The 16,638-nt window shown below is 39.5% G+C and overlaps 1 protein-coding gene across 2 annotated transcripts in view; it reads right to left on the minus strand.

Moving 5' to 3' along the window:
• PAX3 (paired box 3) overlaps nucleotides 1–16,638 on the minus strand; it is a 92,052-nt gene that overhangs the window by 22,464 nt on the left and 52,950 nt on the right. For both annotated transcript variants that reach the window (XM_061205308.1, XM_061205316.1), the window contains exon 5: nucleotides 6,105–6,310. In XM_061205308.1, coding sequence (XP_061061291.1) covers nucleotides 6,105–6,310 — 206 coding nt within the window. The remainder of the gene's footprint in view (nucleotides 1–6,104; nucleotides 6,311–16,638) is intronic.

Here is a 16,638-nt window from a genome sequence, read left to right on the forward strand (position 1 = left end):
CAAGGAATAATCTACTGAATGGCATGTGTAAGTGCAGAATACTGAATAAGTTCATCTAAAATGGGTGGAAGGCATCTATGATTCAGTTGTTACTATCACGAGAAACTTTGTTTTGAAAAGAGTAGCAATTGCAACAAACTGGCCTTTGATGTTCTGGAGGGGAATATGAGTGTTCCACCAATGTCTTAGCCAGAAGGGCAGAAAGAACAAGTTTTACCAAGCTACCTACCTATTAAATGTCATTCTACGATCTCTAATTCAATGTGATTTCACTCTCCCCACGCAGCATTACCTGGCCTTCCACATCACACTTAGCATGGTAAGAAAGTGGGGCAGGAGACATACATTGGTGGATAACTACTACCAGGCATGGTTAATTGCTTACAATTGCCTGTATAATACCACACTACATCAGAACCTTCCCTCGCACCAAGTTTTTACTTCATTTGATGAACTGCAGCCTGGTTCATATTCATCTGCTCCCTGCATCTTTCCCTACTTGTACGTCTCTCTTCAGAGCCCTTCTACAAAGTCATATTCACGCTTTTGGAAATGATATTTAGATCCATTCTGGAGTAATATAATATCCAATGATTTTTTTGAAGCAAAATTTAAAATATAACATCATGATAACTAGGGAAAAAAGGGTAATGAATCACAAAAGAATAGGTTTTTATAAATTTTTCTCTTCACGAGTAAAATAAGTACCAATTTGTTCTCAACAATGAAAGTTGTAAAAAAACTTAATATTTTAAGAAATACGGTAATACTTTTCATTCACATGGGAGCAGTGCAGACCAGTCAATAGTTGAATCCCACCTTTCCCCATCCCTCACTACCTCTGTGATCTTGAACAATTTGCATAATATCTGTGGGTCTCTGTTTTCTCATCTGCTAAATGGGAGAAATAAAAAACTCCTTCACAAGATTAAATGAGACAATATAATCAGTTAAATGAGACAATACAATCAAAGCTTGCAAAATACCTAAGAGATACTGTGTTCAGTAAATGTTAGTTATTAAATACAAACGTCACACTGAGAAATCCAAGAATTAGAGACTTGCTTTCTTTTCTAAGCTCTCTGGTCTACGGCCAAAGCCTTTTGTGCCCCTGAGCAAACAGGAAAGTACCCAAATAACACCTCAAATAATTGAAAGCCAGTTTGGCTTGAATGGAGACTTAGGTCCAAATTGCTTCCAAGGTTCATGGATTAGTGTTAATTGCCCCATGGTGTAAGCCTAATTTTGCCCATCAATAAATTACTGGTTCACATTTTTGGTGTGGTCCTCAAAGGCAATCTAACCTACATTGTTCCAGATGGGTTATTTCAAATGCCATTTAAAACATGGGAAGAGAATGTAATCATTAATCCTTAGAAAGAGAATTCACAACAAGATTATAAAATGTTTCATTAAATACTAGAGCTGATACTAAAGTGCCAATTACAGTACTTTCCACGTAGGTAAATTCAGGACAAGCTGCTTGTTCCCTGGACCTTCCCACTCACTCCACTGCCTCTCTCCCATATCACACCCGCCCAGCCCTCTTACCATTGCTGCTACCCGGCCTTGACCACTGCATGGAGAGCAGGCTGGGGAAAGGATGGGCAAGGCTGATGAGGAGAAATGCCATTCTCCTGTGAATGTCAGAGGATCACGACACACATGAAAGCGTACTTAACTGCATCTTTATACATCCCAAGAGCAAACTCCTGCAGAAAATTGTAGGATGACCACATTTTTGCTTCATTATGGAGTTCAGGGCCAATATTCCGTACCTATCTTAACTTTTAAACTATACAGATCTGTTACATGGCTTTGAACCACCACTGGGCTTCCCTTAGGATCACAAATTACTGATGCTATAAGGGTCCTGAGAGATCGTGCATCCTAGGGGTTTTTAATTAAAGGAAAGAACAGGGGGGAATTCCCTGGCAGTCCAGTGGTTAGGACTCCACGCTCTCACTGCTGAGGGCCTGGGTTCAATCCCTAGTCGGGGAACTAAAATCCAATAAGCTGTGTGGTATGGCCAAAAAAATAAGAAAGAAAGAACAGGGGGTGGTGATTTTTGGGAATATGATGAGAGCTAGGGGCCCTCTCCCTATTTAACACTTGTGTACACACACACACACACACACACAGGCAAAGGCACAACATTTGTGCACAAATCTCAAGTTTCCCAGGTCTCCTGAAGTCCATCCATGATTATCCTGGTCATCCATGGACCCAGACTAAGATCATCTGATCTAAACCCCATATTTTCAAATTTATATTTAAATTTTTAAAAACCTGAAGTCCAGCAGGATTACAGCAAAATTGTGACTTGCTCAACAAAACACTTTTGGCAAAGCTGAGACCAAAACCCACATCTTCTGACTCCTAGTTAAATGCCTTTCCACAAGCAGCTTCCTTTCCTGTCTTCCATTACCTGGGTGGTAAGAGAACGATACTTGCCTACTTCTTGGAGTTTCAGGTGGAATATTTACTAAAACTTTTACACACCATAAATGTCTGCAAGTCATCCTCCCTTACAAAACTTTAGTGCTTGCCATTATTTGCATAATAACAGCTACCCAGGAGGTGAATTAGGCAAATTAGTCTTTGCTGTACAATAATTCTTAGATTGTGTACTCAGATTTGGCTCTGATAAATATATCATAGCTACCATCTAAACAAATTTTTATGGAATACTGACATAGGTCTAATTTATTAAAGCTTTAGTCTCATTTTTATCCAGAAGGGTTTAGAAGTTTTTTTCCCCCCCCCTCTGGGAGGAAAAAAAAAAGGAATGTAGACACATTTGGGGGTTTTTTTGGGGGTGGGGGGGTTTGGTGCTGGGTTTTCCCAGGTGCCCCAAATTAAAATAACTCACACTCTCTGGCTATCACTCAAACTGAGTTGACTTTGCTACTGCTTTCCCAGATCCTTCTAAAAACTAAAGGATTTTGTTCTGGCATTTTAATCAGTGATTAACTACTCCCTTCTTTTTCCTGCTGGGTTAAGTAAAAGATCCATATGCCGGGTGTTGTAGGGAATTTGTTAGGCTGTAGATCATAGCTGTGGTGCAAGACGTGATGTGTCTCAAGGGAACTAATGAAGCCATAAGGAATGTAAAGAGTCACCGGGTTAAAGCCACATTAGGACAGCTGTTAGGTTAATGAGGGCCCCGCTTTGGAGAGGAGGTCACTGTATAGAAAAATATGAACCACTCTTTATTGGTTTGATCCCATGTCCTCTGGAAGTTAATGGGCCATTCTTATTCTCCTCTGACATTCACTGAGCCAGATGCGAGTGCCGGGCACTGTACAAGCTGCATGCGGTTGAGATTAACTCTGTCCCCCCATCCTTGCCTTTGGCAAAAGCAACAACGAACGAGGTAGAGCAACACAGGACACTCTTTTCAATTTTCCATCACTCTCTTTGTTTGATTTCTTTACAGCCAATGTTTATTTTTTGACTCTGAGTTCAGAACTGATCTTCAATCTATCTTAAGGACAGACCCAGTATGTGGGCTTGGCCAGCCAGAGAGGTTAAGGACCAGATCCTGGAATAGAGTGGGCACTCAATAAAGGTTTGCCAGAAGAATGGAAGAATGAATGGACCTCACTTTACATTTAAACCAGGTGATCACAGAACTATAATAAAAGCAAATAGATTTGATATATGTAATATTTGTAGCATTATTATATTTATTATAATACATACACTGTATATATTACTATAAAATAACGTGATATTTATATATACATATATAAATATCACCATGATTTGTGGTTAGTGGTGGTCATTTCTGGGAAGCAGCACTATATCCCAATGTAATAGGTAGAGGGATTGAATAGCTCCAGCTGTAAAACATTTGTGTTGCAAACCCCAGTGTATCTGTGACTCTTCCCTACACTCCCCTTTGCACCCACCTCCAGCTCACACAACCAGTTGCCTACATTCCACCTTTCAAGGCAGTTCTCTCCTTTCCGTTCCCACTGCCACTGACCTACTTCAGAAACCACTCAAAAGTTTGCTGTTGTCTATGTACCACCCCTAAACGCCACAGAGTGCCTGGTACATAACAAGGATTCCTGAAATGATGAGTGAATAACATGAATTGACACACTTCTGTACATTATATCTGATATAATCATATTCTCCCCATAATGATAACCAAAGTTAAGAATGAACATTTTCATAAGTACCAAAAAATAAACACTAAGAATACAAAGAGAGCAAATAGATTTTCAATCAATCATATTCCTTCCTGCCACCCTAACACTCCCTACCCTTAACCAAATTGAACTATTCACTGTGTTCTCAACATGACTAGAGTGAAAAATGAAAGGTCATCTGATATGCAACGCATGTGCTTCCGACTCTCTGTGCTTTTGCTCATTATTCTGTATTACTAAAATACTCTCCCAAACTCCCCGTCCAATGAATATCTATCTAAACTCAAAAGGCCATCTGAACCCTCCCTTCTTCATGAGCCCCTCTTGTTTACTCCAATAAGATCTCACCCTTTCCTCTTCTCGACTCTCACTGCACTTCAGCTCTCTCTAACGCACTTATCATCTCGGCTTTGTTTTTAAATTATTTATGTGTTTACTTTATTACCCATTAAACACTAGTTCCTTGAGAAATTTGTCTTAATTCATCTTAGTGTTCCTTGACTTTCCTAGCACTGTGATGATCAGAAAGAAAGTCAAGTTGAAGAAAACAATCCCTCTGACTTGGCTCTGCAGGCTACAAGGGGCTATTCCAAAATAGTCTGTGATAGGAGAGGTAGTTAGATGCTTATGGGAAAGTGTCGATCAATCTGGAGACCACATCAACTGCCTAGTTCCCTGCTGAGTCCCCAGCCTCACTCTAACTATGAACGTCAAGTATCTGGCAATAACATGACATTTCCAGATAAGGTAACTTCACTCCTGGGGCAGTAAGGGGTTCCAGGATACCCTGAGGCATTTGTAATCTTTCCAACCATGCTTTACTACCTTGAGAAGAAAGTTCATTATTCATAATGAAACATTATTCTATCACTCAATAGAAACATGTTACACCAAAGTAGCCTTTCCAGAGGGTTCAGAACACTTCTGAGTTGAAAAGATAATTTTAAATGTTCTTTAAATTATACAGTTATTGAAATGCTTCTAGACTTACTTAAAGGAAGGGATTTTACCTTATATAACTTTGCACATCTTCATAATTGAAAGGCTATAGGGAGGAATCCAATTACCTCGATCACTTACTAGCTACATGACTTTGGGTAGCTACTTAAATAGTCTGAGTCTCAGTTTCCTCATCTATAAATTGGGGATATTAATAGCACCAACCTAGGGTTTTGATGGTGAGTAAATGAATTAATTCTTATAAAGCATTTAGAACAGTGCCTGGCACAGAGTAACCACTCAAAATTTTGCTTTTATCTATGTACCACCCCCAAAGTCTATACAGTGCTTGGTACATAACAAGGATTCCTGAAGTGATGAATAAATAATGTGAATTGACACCCTTCTCTGTGTGATGTATCTGATATAATTACATTCTCCTCGTAATGACAACCAAAGTCTAAAATAAGAACGTATACTTTCATAAATACAAAAAAAAAGACTAAGAATACAAAGAAAGCTAATTAAATGGATCACAGTTTTAAATCTATACATATAAAATACTTGTATCAAATAATGTGATAGAAAAGAAGCCAAATACAGCCATCACATCAATAAATTTAATTGGACTTATCAACCTATTAAGAGGAAAAGGAAAACTTTCTGACTGGTTAGCAAAGTAATATGTTGCTGTATACCACAGACATACCTTGGGGGAGATGGCGGGGCAGGGGGCGAGGGGGGGTGTTGGCAGGAGGTGCTTGGACCAAGCACATGCAATAAAACGGAAAAGGAGGTCGTGATGTCGTTATCACGATAAGGCGAAATATGAAGGAAAGAAATGAGAGAGAAAGGAAGAACTTTATAATGTGAGAGGCTGCCATTCACAATGAAGGACCATTCCTGATATATTTACTTTCTTGGTCTGAAATATGCTTTAGAGGAGAAGACACTCTTGTTTCCTGTGTGGGTTTAAGCAGGACGGGGATGTTCGGACGCCAGTACCTGTACTCGGGCCTCGGTGAGCTTTGCCCTCTGGGCCAGTTCCTCCCTAGTGTAAATATCAGGATAGTGAGTTCTCTCAAAAGCCCGTTCCAGTTCTTCAAGCTGCTCTGCTGTGAAGGTGGTCCGGCTCCTGCGCTGTTTCCTCTTGAGCGGTAAATCTGGTTCAGAGTCGATGTCCGAGCCTTCATCTGATTGGGGTGCCGAGGCTAAAAGCACAGGAGAAAAAAAGTGATCAAATGTGAATCGAAAAACAAGTCTGGGGAGTTCACTGGTGGCCGAGTGGTGAGGATTCAGCACTGTCACTGCCATGGCCCGGGTTCGATACCTGGTCAAGGAACTGAGATCCCGCAAGCTTCTTGGAGCAGCCAAAATATGAAAAAAAAAAAAAAAAAAAAAACCAGTCTGACCAAGCTATAATGATTCAAATCCTAGTCTAAAGTACATTCCCAATGTCCTCCCACTGACACAAAGCCCCTCCTTGCAGTATTACATTATTAAATGGTATTTAATCTCTTCCCCTATCGCATCTCCAAGGCCCCCAGGCAGAAATAATTGCTCTCTGCATCTGTCATTCTAAGCCCATTATGAGCTCTTAGAAAGCAGAGACAGGCCTTACTCCATTTTTCTGGCCCATGTCCTTAGCCTTTAATGGGTACTCCGTTCTTGTCTAATAAATGAATCACATTCAATTTGGTTCCTGATCAATCTTCACCAACTTTTAGACCAGGAAAAAATTTGTTAAAAAGTGATTTTTTTTTTAAAATTAATATTCCAAAACTGACTTCGTATCTAAAAAGGCAATAATCGTAAACTAGTGCAGGATTCCTATAAATTTGTAGACTGTACCTCTCCTATAAGAAACACCGTGTTAAATTTACTATCTCATTGCCAGATATTAGGAAATGCTTTAAGGAGAGTTTAGATATTGTTAATGCAAATCTCAAGAACAGACTCAGGAAGAAGCAGGCGTAGTCTACTAAACTGTTTCTAAACAGAAGTTCAGAGTCTGGGTCTGATAGGCAGTGGCTTAGGACCGCTGCCTAGTTTGAGGAGCGCAGTGCAAAATAAAAATGCAGGAGCCCCGTGTTCACAAGTTATCACGAATTTCAAGATGGCAACTACAGAGCATAAAACTGAGCACAGGGCCTTCTGCACCTGGGGCCCTGAGCGACTGCATAGGCCACACGTCCCTGAAGCCAGCCTTGCTACAGGCCCCCTCCTCACCAAAGCTTGAATTTGCCTGTATGAGCACGCATCAGGGAAGGAGATCTTCCCGTTTTAGTATGCAGGTGCCCAAGAAACAGGAGGAGGAGCTGGGAAATTAAGTAGAAATTTGCATCAATGATGCAATTTGGTGTCTGTGAGTTGTGACAGTAGAGAGCACCTGTTGGCCAACAGCAGGTTCTTCAGCTTGAGGATGCACCAGACATAAGGCTCTCGGTAGGAGAGCAGCCCCCTCCCAGAGGCCTGGACCCCAGGACGGCGGCAGAGGTTGTCAGAGGGCTACCAGGCCACAGACTCTGAGTGTAGCGTGGGAGCCAGAGCAGCCTTGCCCCTGAACACATGCAAATGCTCTCAAAACTTCCCAAATAACTGGAGGATCCTCTGGGGAAGAGGCTGAGGTGTGCTGTCAGCAAATAAGGAAAGAAACACAGAAAATTGTAGATGACTAATGTCAATGTCAAGGTAACTCATTTGCACCCTCAGGCTGGTAGAACCTGGGGAAATGCAGGAAGTGCTAGAAGCAATGCTAAAATGCAGTATCTCCTATACTACTAATTCTCTTTTCTCTTAAGCTCAAACTTAATTCTGCCCTATAGAAATTTAAAATTTCATTTTACTTCAGTATAAATTATAAGCTGCCCCAAAAGGTACACACCCAAAATAACCCACAAATATAATTTTAAGTTTTCTAATATTTTAGTACTTCTACATTTTATTCACATTCAAATACTGTGAAATTAAGAGAGTGAATTAATAATATATGTGACAAAGCAAAGAAAACCAATACTGGTACATAAAAGCAAAAGGGAATTATAATATGTAATGCTCTACTGTATGTTAGCCATTATGCTTGGTTTTTCAATTATGTTATCTAATTTAATGTAAAATGGTCTAATTTAATATAAATCTTATTTTAGGAAATTTTAGTATTAACTGAAAGAAAGAAAAATAGACTTTAAGTATGCGAATATTTTACAGGAGTATTAACATGCTAAGAAATACGTCATTCATTGCATTACAAACTTCAAAAGCAGCCAATACAACTTACATGTGTATACCTTTAATAAACGTGAACCAAATTAAAAGAACAATAATTTGTGCCTAATTGTAGGGCAGTGGTTCTCAAACCTCTGGAGCATCAGAATCACTGGAAAAACCTGTTAAAAACCAGATGACTGTCCCCTCTTCTGATTCCATACGTCTGGGATGGGCTCTGAGAATTCACATTTTTAACACATTCCCTGGTGATGGACGCTGATTTTACTGATCCTGGGCAGACACTTTGAGAACCCTCTCTACAGAATATTTCAGATTAATTATTCGCTTCCCCCTCAAAATTCCCAAGTATATAAAATATTTTCTGCCACAATTTATCCAAAAACTTGCTTCCACCTGTATTTTTTTCAGTTATAAATAATATACTCCCCAAGAAACAGATTACTCATTCCCCTAAGAAGAAAATAAATTTTTATAAAATGTTTTCCTTCCATGCTTCCAGTTTCTGTTGCCCTGACTTTTCTGTCTAAAGTGAATTCAGGTGAAAAGCTCAACAGCATTTAAGAACTGACCAAAATCTCTCCTCTGCCTGTGAGAACCTTAAATCTTTGCTTGCACTTTCTCTTACTATGATCCCATTAGGATAATAGTATGGGGAAATTTTCATGTTTCCTTTGGGAGTTTCTGGGGCTAGTAAATCCTCCCAAGTAAATATGATGTGCCATGCACTGTCAGGTCAATTAATCAAAATCATTGCTGGTTTCTGGAGAAAAAGGGCTGCTTAGATGTACAAGTACCAACCAGAGTTAATTCTGAGGGTCAAGACCACTGTTTCATCTTAACAATTAACATCCCCCAGAATAGAAGCTCTATGAGCTCAAGACCCTTCCTTTGCCTTGTTCATTGCTAGAATTACTGCTGGAACATAATAGGTGCTCAATAAATACATGCTGAATGAATAGAAGTACAGGAGAAAAATTAAGTTTTGAACCAAAACTCACTTCTCTGCCACCATTTTACATCTTTAAAATGGAAATTCTGCTCTTATGAGTCACCCAACTACCATTTATAGATGAGCTTTGGGGCGGGGATTGTGAATCCTTGAAAATTACTTGGAAATTTTTGCAAGTACTTGCATGCCTGAATTTTTCTAGGGAATAAGTACCAATTTTTTCAAAGAGGACTGTGATTTTTAAAAAAAGATGAAGAACCACCAACAGCCAGTGATAAACAAGACTCAGAATATCTGAGTTCAATAGCACAGCCTTTACCACCAAAAATAAATTTTTCTTTAACAAGCTAGCAAATTACTACTTTTACTTCTAGACTGTTTATTCAAAAGCAATCCAAAGGTTCCATCTAACTAGGAAAAACTCCAAATAGCATCATTTCAAAGACACTGAGGAAACGATTTGCCTGATTTTTCTGCTAGAAAATTATCTGAACCAACTGATCATTTTTGACACGATGAAGCCACAACCTTACAAGTCAATTCTAACTTTTCCCCATCTGTAAACTCCAAAAGGATGTGGGCTTTAAAAAATGTTCAGTCAGCAACCCTAGATTAATCTACCAGCTAGGAAATACTAGCTCTTTCTAAAGATGGAAACACTACCATTTCTTATACTACTCAATAGAATTAAAATTTTTTTGGTTTTTTTTTAAATTTATTTTATTTTTGGCTGCGTTGGGTCTTCATTGCCGCGCGCGGGCTTTCTCTAGTTGCGGTAAGCGGGGTCTACTCTTCGTTGCAGTGCACGTGCTTCTCATTGTGGTGGCTTCTCTTGTTGCGAGGCACGTGCTCTAGGCAGGCGGGCTTCAGTAGCTGTGGCTTACGGGCTCTAGAGCGCAGGCTCAGTAGTTGTGGCACACGGGCTTCGTTGCTCCGCGGCATGTGGGATCTTCCTGGACCAGGGCTCGAACCCGTGTCCCCTGCATTGGCAGGCGGATTCTTAACCACTGCACCACCAGGGAAGCCCTAAAATGTATTATTTACACAGAACATGGTTCACAATAATGTCCTAAATTTGAATCATTCAGTTTTTACCAAAAACAAGTCTAAAACTTAAATCCCATTTTAATAGCGCAAATTAAATCAATCCGTTGAAGTTCTATTTTACATATTTAACTTTACTCAAGATACTGGAACAAATTCGATACTAGATACCAAGTATCTAATCTTGCTAAATATTTCAGCCAAGTAAAAACAAGGCTTTTCTTTCAGACAGCTTGACAGAGAGAAATTATATATTTTTTTCTGTGAATAATATTTAAGCTATGACTTGAAAACTACACGAAGTGTTAGCAAGACAGTTATCTCAATGTTAATAAATTGCCAGGATATAGCAACTAGATTAAATACAATTTCTTCAGTCTATTTATACTGTCTGGCCTTCATATTAAAGGGAGACTTTCATACATTTAAGTTGCTTAGTCACATTCTACACCTGCCTTCACAAAGTTTGCTTTACTGTTCTTTAGAGATATTGTCCCCTAATTTGAAATTCCAGAATAGTTCTCATAAGAAAATCCATATCAATACATAAGACATGGTGCTTTAAGTGGAGATTTTATTATTTTAATTGCATAAAAATTCTCAGATTTTATCCCAATCCATATTCTTATCAGACTTTGAAAGTACTGACTCTATTACCAAAACCCCTTCACAATCCATTCTCTGACTTATACAATTGTTTCACTCAATGTCACCAATGAACCTGGAGCAAACCTTACCGAGAGGTGGAGAAATTCTCTCCTTTCCTTACATAACTACACAAAAACCCGTGAAGTAAATACTCACCCCACTGTACAGAGGAAGGAAAGATTCAGAGAGGTTATTCAGGTCACACAACTGGGAAACTGGGATTTGACCCAGGTTTATGGGACTTCAGAGAACTCTCTCTCATCTAGCCTGGAGTGTTCTAAATAGGTGTTGAGTTTCTTTATCTCACACACACACACACACACACACACACACACACACACACACACAGTCCTTTTGAAGAGGAATACCGGAAACACACCAAAACAGGAATCCCAATGTAAATCATTTAGCTGATTGCCACTACTATTCTTATTTGTCCCAAATTTTCAAAACGTCTTAGAACCAAATGAAATTGACAGAAATACAACAGTTTAATCAATATTATACGCCAAATCAACTTCCCAATTGAATTTAATTCAACAAATATTTAGTGAATTCTTTATATGTTCAAAGTATAGTTGTTTAACAACAATAAAGCACTAAGAAATGGATCAATTTTCCAAGATATTGAACAAATTTAAGAAATTAAAGCAGTCAGTCTGACCATGTGCAGTCTCCATTAATAATCATCACAGACCCTTAGTTCTAAGATCCAGGGTCAATAGGGAAAATACTATTGTTCACAAGCAGTTGAACTGATCACTCTGTTTATATCTTTATTAAAGTCTTCTTTTTTGATATTAAAGGCACCTTAGTGAAAGGATATCACAAGCTGTAAAGTAACCTCAAATTCTTTTTAGGCAAAAGCGCAGGAATAAAAACTTGAAATCTGTTGGGATATTCACAAGTTATTCAACAGAAACCTCAGCGTGATCACCGGGAAAATGTCACCTCTCACCCAGGTGCCTGAGTGTTTCAACTCTGTGCTTTATTCTTAATTTTAAAAGAAGTTCATTTCTTCTTTTTCTATGTTAAGCTAATTCTAGGTCTTAGGAGCAAAATTTTTAGTTACCCCAATCATCTCACATTAACTCCCCAAATCAACCTTGGGAAAATGGACATTTTCTGCTTAAAGAAAAAAAAAAAAAAGATCAAGCATAGGCAACAATCATACCCCATAGGATTACAAATTCTTCCTTCGGAAACAAATCAAACTGGGAGGAGAAGGCAGAAGTATTACCACCAGCGGACCAACCATGAAGTTTAATTAAAGAAGGAATTACAGAATTAGAGAGTATGTCTTTGTCCGTTAACCCCTTGTGACCTCTTCTATAGCCTCAGGAAATATTTCATCCTAGTTAATGCTATTATACATGAGATCTTACCTCAATTTTATAGGGATTTAGTCACGTGGAATTCTATAATTATTGGTTTCCAGACCAGTATAATTCAGAGATGGGAGACAGGCAAAAAATGGAGAACCAAAATCATTCACAAGCACGCATTTGGCAAACTGTCTTTCTTCTCAGCAAGACTTTTCATTTGAATAATTAAAGAATCAAAACATGACAACCATTTAAACTCTATGTTTTCCCCAGATATAACACAATGCAATTTACAGACACGGGAGGAGGTGGGGGGAATCTCTCTCTGCAGATTTCGAGGCTGAACTTCCTTGGTCATCTGTCATTTATTCTAAGACAGCCTCAGACCAAATCAGATGGTCGTCCCATCTGTACTAACCTTTCCGAGCTAAACCTGTCAGCGTCGGCACTCAAAGCTATTTTTCACCGATGAAAGAACAAGATAAAAATAAAAATCGTGCCTAAGAGCCCCACGAGGTGGTTTCACCCTGTGTCAGACAGCATGAGGGTATTTCAGAAGTATATCCCATGAGGTCTTTAACGGGTCAACTTGAAGTTGGATGTACTTACTTGCCTAATTGTAGAATGTCTCCTGCGTTTGTGAGTTTTACCATTCAACACGAAGGGGACAATGGGACAACTAACTGTTTTCTGATCTGAAATAGCCCTTTTACACTGAGAGAGATGTGAATGACCTCTCTCGTGTTTACTCGGGTGAAAACCAGGAAGAGTCTGATATTCCCTCACAGACCCAGAGTAAATGACAAATGACATTTTCCCTTTGTGATCTTTGGGATTTTTGTTGACTTATTTGGAGGCTTTTGTTGGATCCCAAGAAATGGCCTGTGGCCGAGGCCTATTCGACCGATTTCCACGCTCCATCTGTGGGATCCATCAATGGACCGTTTACCCTCATTCAGGGCTCTGACACCTGCCTGGCAGGGAGAGCAGACACAAAGAAAGCCAGAGTGGATGAGAAAGGGGAGGTTGGGTGTTTTTTTTTTTTCCAGAGGAGGGAGGAGGGGGAGGTTGAAATGGAAGCACAGTAGGGGTTAATCCAAGCCAGTTGAGAGACTTCAGCACCTGGAAGCTTCTCTGCCACATTAATTCACAAGCTAAGAAGTAATCGGCAACATTATTTTTTTAATGTTTTTAAATTGTATATACGTCAAGAGAAGGAAAAAAAGAAGAGACCCCCGCTGAAAGGAACAAACCAAAGATTTACGACAAAATCCTAAAGTAGATCTAGAAAGCGTGTGTGACCTAACGAACTCTCAAGCTATCTAATGAACTTTCCAGAATTCCTAACTCAGAACTAGGATTTGAGTAATTGTGACCATGTTCGTTGATAAACTAGGAGAGATAGTTTATAACCTGATCAGTGACCTCTTGGCGGGGGGGGGGGGGGGGGGGGGCGGGGGGGATTAAGAGGGTCTTGTTTTGCTTTTATTGCCTCTACAACTTCTCCCCCAATTTGCCAGCCCAAAAATCTTTAGCAAGTGCAAAAAAAAAAAAAAAAAAGCAGGACACTGTATGGCAAGGATATTCTGGGCTCGCTCTCGGAAAGGTTTTTTTAAGAACTCTAAATCTAATTAAGACCCTCCAGCCATTCACCTACTCTTGTTCCCGCCCAGCAGTCCCCATTTGGGGGCTGCAGAAACGTAACGCCGGTCCCCTCCCCTCTGACCCAAGCCCTTCCCTCGGAAGCCGCCTTCTCACAGCACGGGGTCATTAGAAGGAAAATAAGCTCCTGCCAGGTTGGTGCTAATCAAAATAGCGCAAATAAACCCTGACACTCAACAACTCCCCGAGTCCCTGCTGCCCTGGGAGGAGAGTACAGATTGGTTATGAATATGGCCGGCCGCGGGGGCAGTCCAGGAGGGCCGCGTGTGCTCCAGGGCCCGAGAGTGACTTGAAATGCACAACATGGACCATTGGGTGTTTATTTAAGATAAGGGCTGACAAGCAGAGGCTGGCTGAACGGCCAAGCTGCCTCCGAGGCATTGAGCTGCATGGCCCTAAAGACCCCGGATCCTGAGGTTCCAATAACATTGAATTTCAGGTGCGTGTTGGATCTCTATCCACGTTGCACTGAGGAAATGTAATCCGGTGGAGTTCTCTCCTAGCAGCCACTACCTGACCATTAGTCACTTAAAAGGCCTCCTTTGTAACAACACAGCTAGAAAGAAAGGCTATTTGTCCTTCATTTATTGCAGCCCCGCTAGTGATTATTTTTAGTAGCTGTATTCGTTGATGTGTTTAAGTAAAAACATGTTTGTGCCCTTTCTTTTCCCCGACACAAGCAACATGTTGCTTAAAGGAGCCACAAAATCCCAACCAAACTACTGTTTCAGCACCTCCTTCCAAAGGCATAAAGTGAAGAAGGAATCATTACTACTTTTGGGGACCCTGACAGTGACCCAAATTAACCCGGTGGCTTCTTAAACCCTTTATTTTGAGATTTACGTGTGTGTAACAAGAATCCCTTTAACGAAATGAATCTCTCTCATCAAGCAAAGATGAAGTCACACTTCCCTCCCTGACCCCTGCAAGTGATTTCTACTCGCAAATATTTGTTTTAAATGGCTTTTTGAAACTTTGTGGTAACCACCACCAGCGTATTTCGAAGAGAAAAAGAGAGGAAAGCACCAAGAAAATGTGTTGCTATTCAATTAGGAAAACTGATTAGTTAACTAATTAGTCAGCTAACAGGTTTCTAAGAATAGTCTCCCCTGATAAGAACTTTCCTCCCTCAAGAGCTTAAAAGTCAGTCATAATTAAAATTAAGAGCCAGAGCTCTCTCTGTGCTAAAGTCTCCGTGTCTCTAAAAGCAGTAAGCTAGGTTTTGGTTTACTGGGATTGGATTGCAGGGAGCAAAGAAAAGTAATTTGCACACTGAAGGGGAACAGGAAAACAGTAGTTCTTGTGAAAGGAAAAGGGCCAAGTGACTTTTATTTACAATTGCCAAGAGAGAGGCCATTATTGACCATATGTGCCACAATTGCCCTCTTATCACGGGCTGGCCATCATGTCCTTTGGGAGCTGTTAATGAACTGGGTAATTGAGCTGCTGACATGTGTTACCAAAACAAAACAATAGGAAGAAGAGACAAATGAACATTTTATTTGCCAATCAGAGTAGGTTCAGCTTTTCAGGGAGCTGCAGCTAAGTAACTGACTGAATACATAAAACAGTGCATTGAAAGCAAGCAGATGCAGACACAATAATAGTTAACTGACAGCTTATGGCCCATCTGTGCTTAACATTTTGTTAGAGAAATTACTTGACTTGCTAAAGAGACAAGTCATACATCTGCCCCAAGTGCTGCATTATAAGAGATAAATCATTAGCTAAACTGTTTCATGACAATGAAAATGACAATGCTTATTAACAGTTATGCTGGGATATTTTGTCAGCACAGCTTGACACAGTTATTACTTACTAAAAGTGTGACAACTCATAGATATTCAATGGAATTGAGTTAGGAAAGAAAATCAGGACGCAGCAAACAATTTGAAAGAACAATAGGCATTTTTAATCTCTCAGGATTAAATATGCATTTCTAAGATGTTATGAATGAAAAAAATAAATCCATGAAATAGAACATAAGATCATGTTCCATATAGTAATTATATATCTTTCTTCCATTTACACCTTATTTATGCACAACTGTAGAATATTAGAAATGCTCTCGTTCTGGGCTGCTTACCATTAATATCACCAATGATATCAGATTAAGAAATAATTGTGGCTGGCCATTTCACTTTCCCAAACATACCTTCTTTTCCTCCTTTGGGAAAATATTTCTCTAATAGGGAAAGAAAAACCATGTTGCAAAACACCCACTTTATGAGGAGATTTAGCTTATGTTTTTGTTACTGCATCTGAATTGATACCATATTTTTTGGTCCAAGTGTTGTTCATCCACTGCCATGTAGAACAACTTAATTCTGAAATCATTTTTATGTAAACTGGTTAACTAGAGGCAGAACATGGATCTCTCAAAGCCCTTCTTGTGATAGTTCCTTCAACGTTCTGGCAAAATCACCTCTATAATATAATAATGATATAAGAAAAGCTGCTATTCACTGATTTACTGACAGCTTACTATAGCCAACCACTGCTTCCAGCGTTCTTTATGTGCATTTTCTTTCATCGTTACAAAAACCCTACTGGAGTATTGTCATCCCCATTTTACAGATGAGAAAAAAATGAGGTCTCAAGAGTAATGTAACCTACCTGATCAATGAGAACTAAGAGAGGCTACCCAAATATACGATCAATGATTAACATTGTTATTTGAGGA

Source organism: Eubalaena glacialis, chromosome 1 (assembly GCF_028564815.1).
Source record: "Eubalaena glacialis isolate mEubGla1 chromosome 1, mEubGla1.1.hap2.+ XY, whole genome shotgun sequence".
NCBI lineage: Eukaryota > Metazoa > Chordata > Mammalia > Artiodactyla > Balaenidae > Eubalaena > Eubalaena glacialis.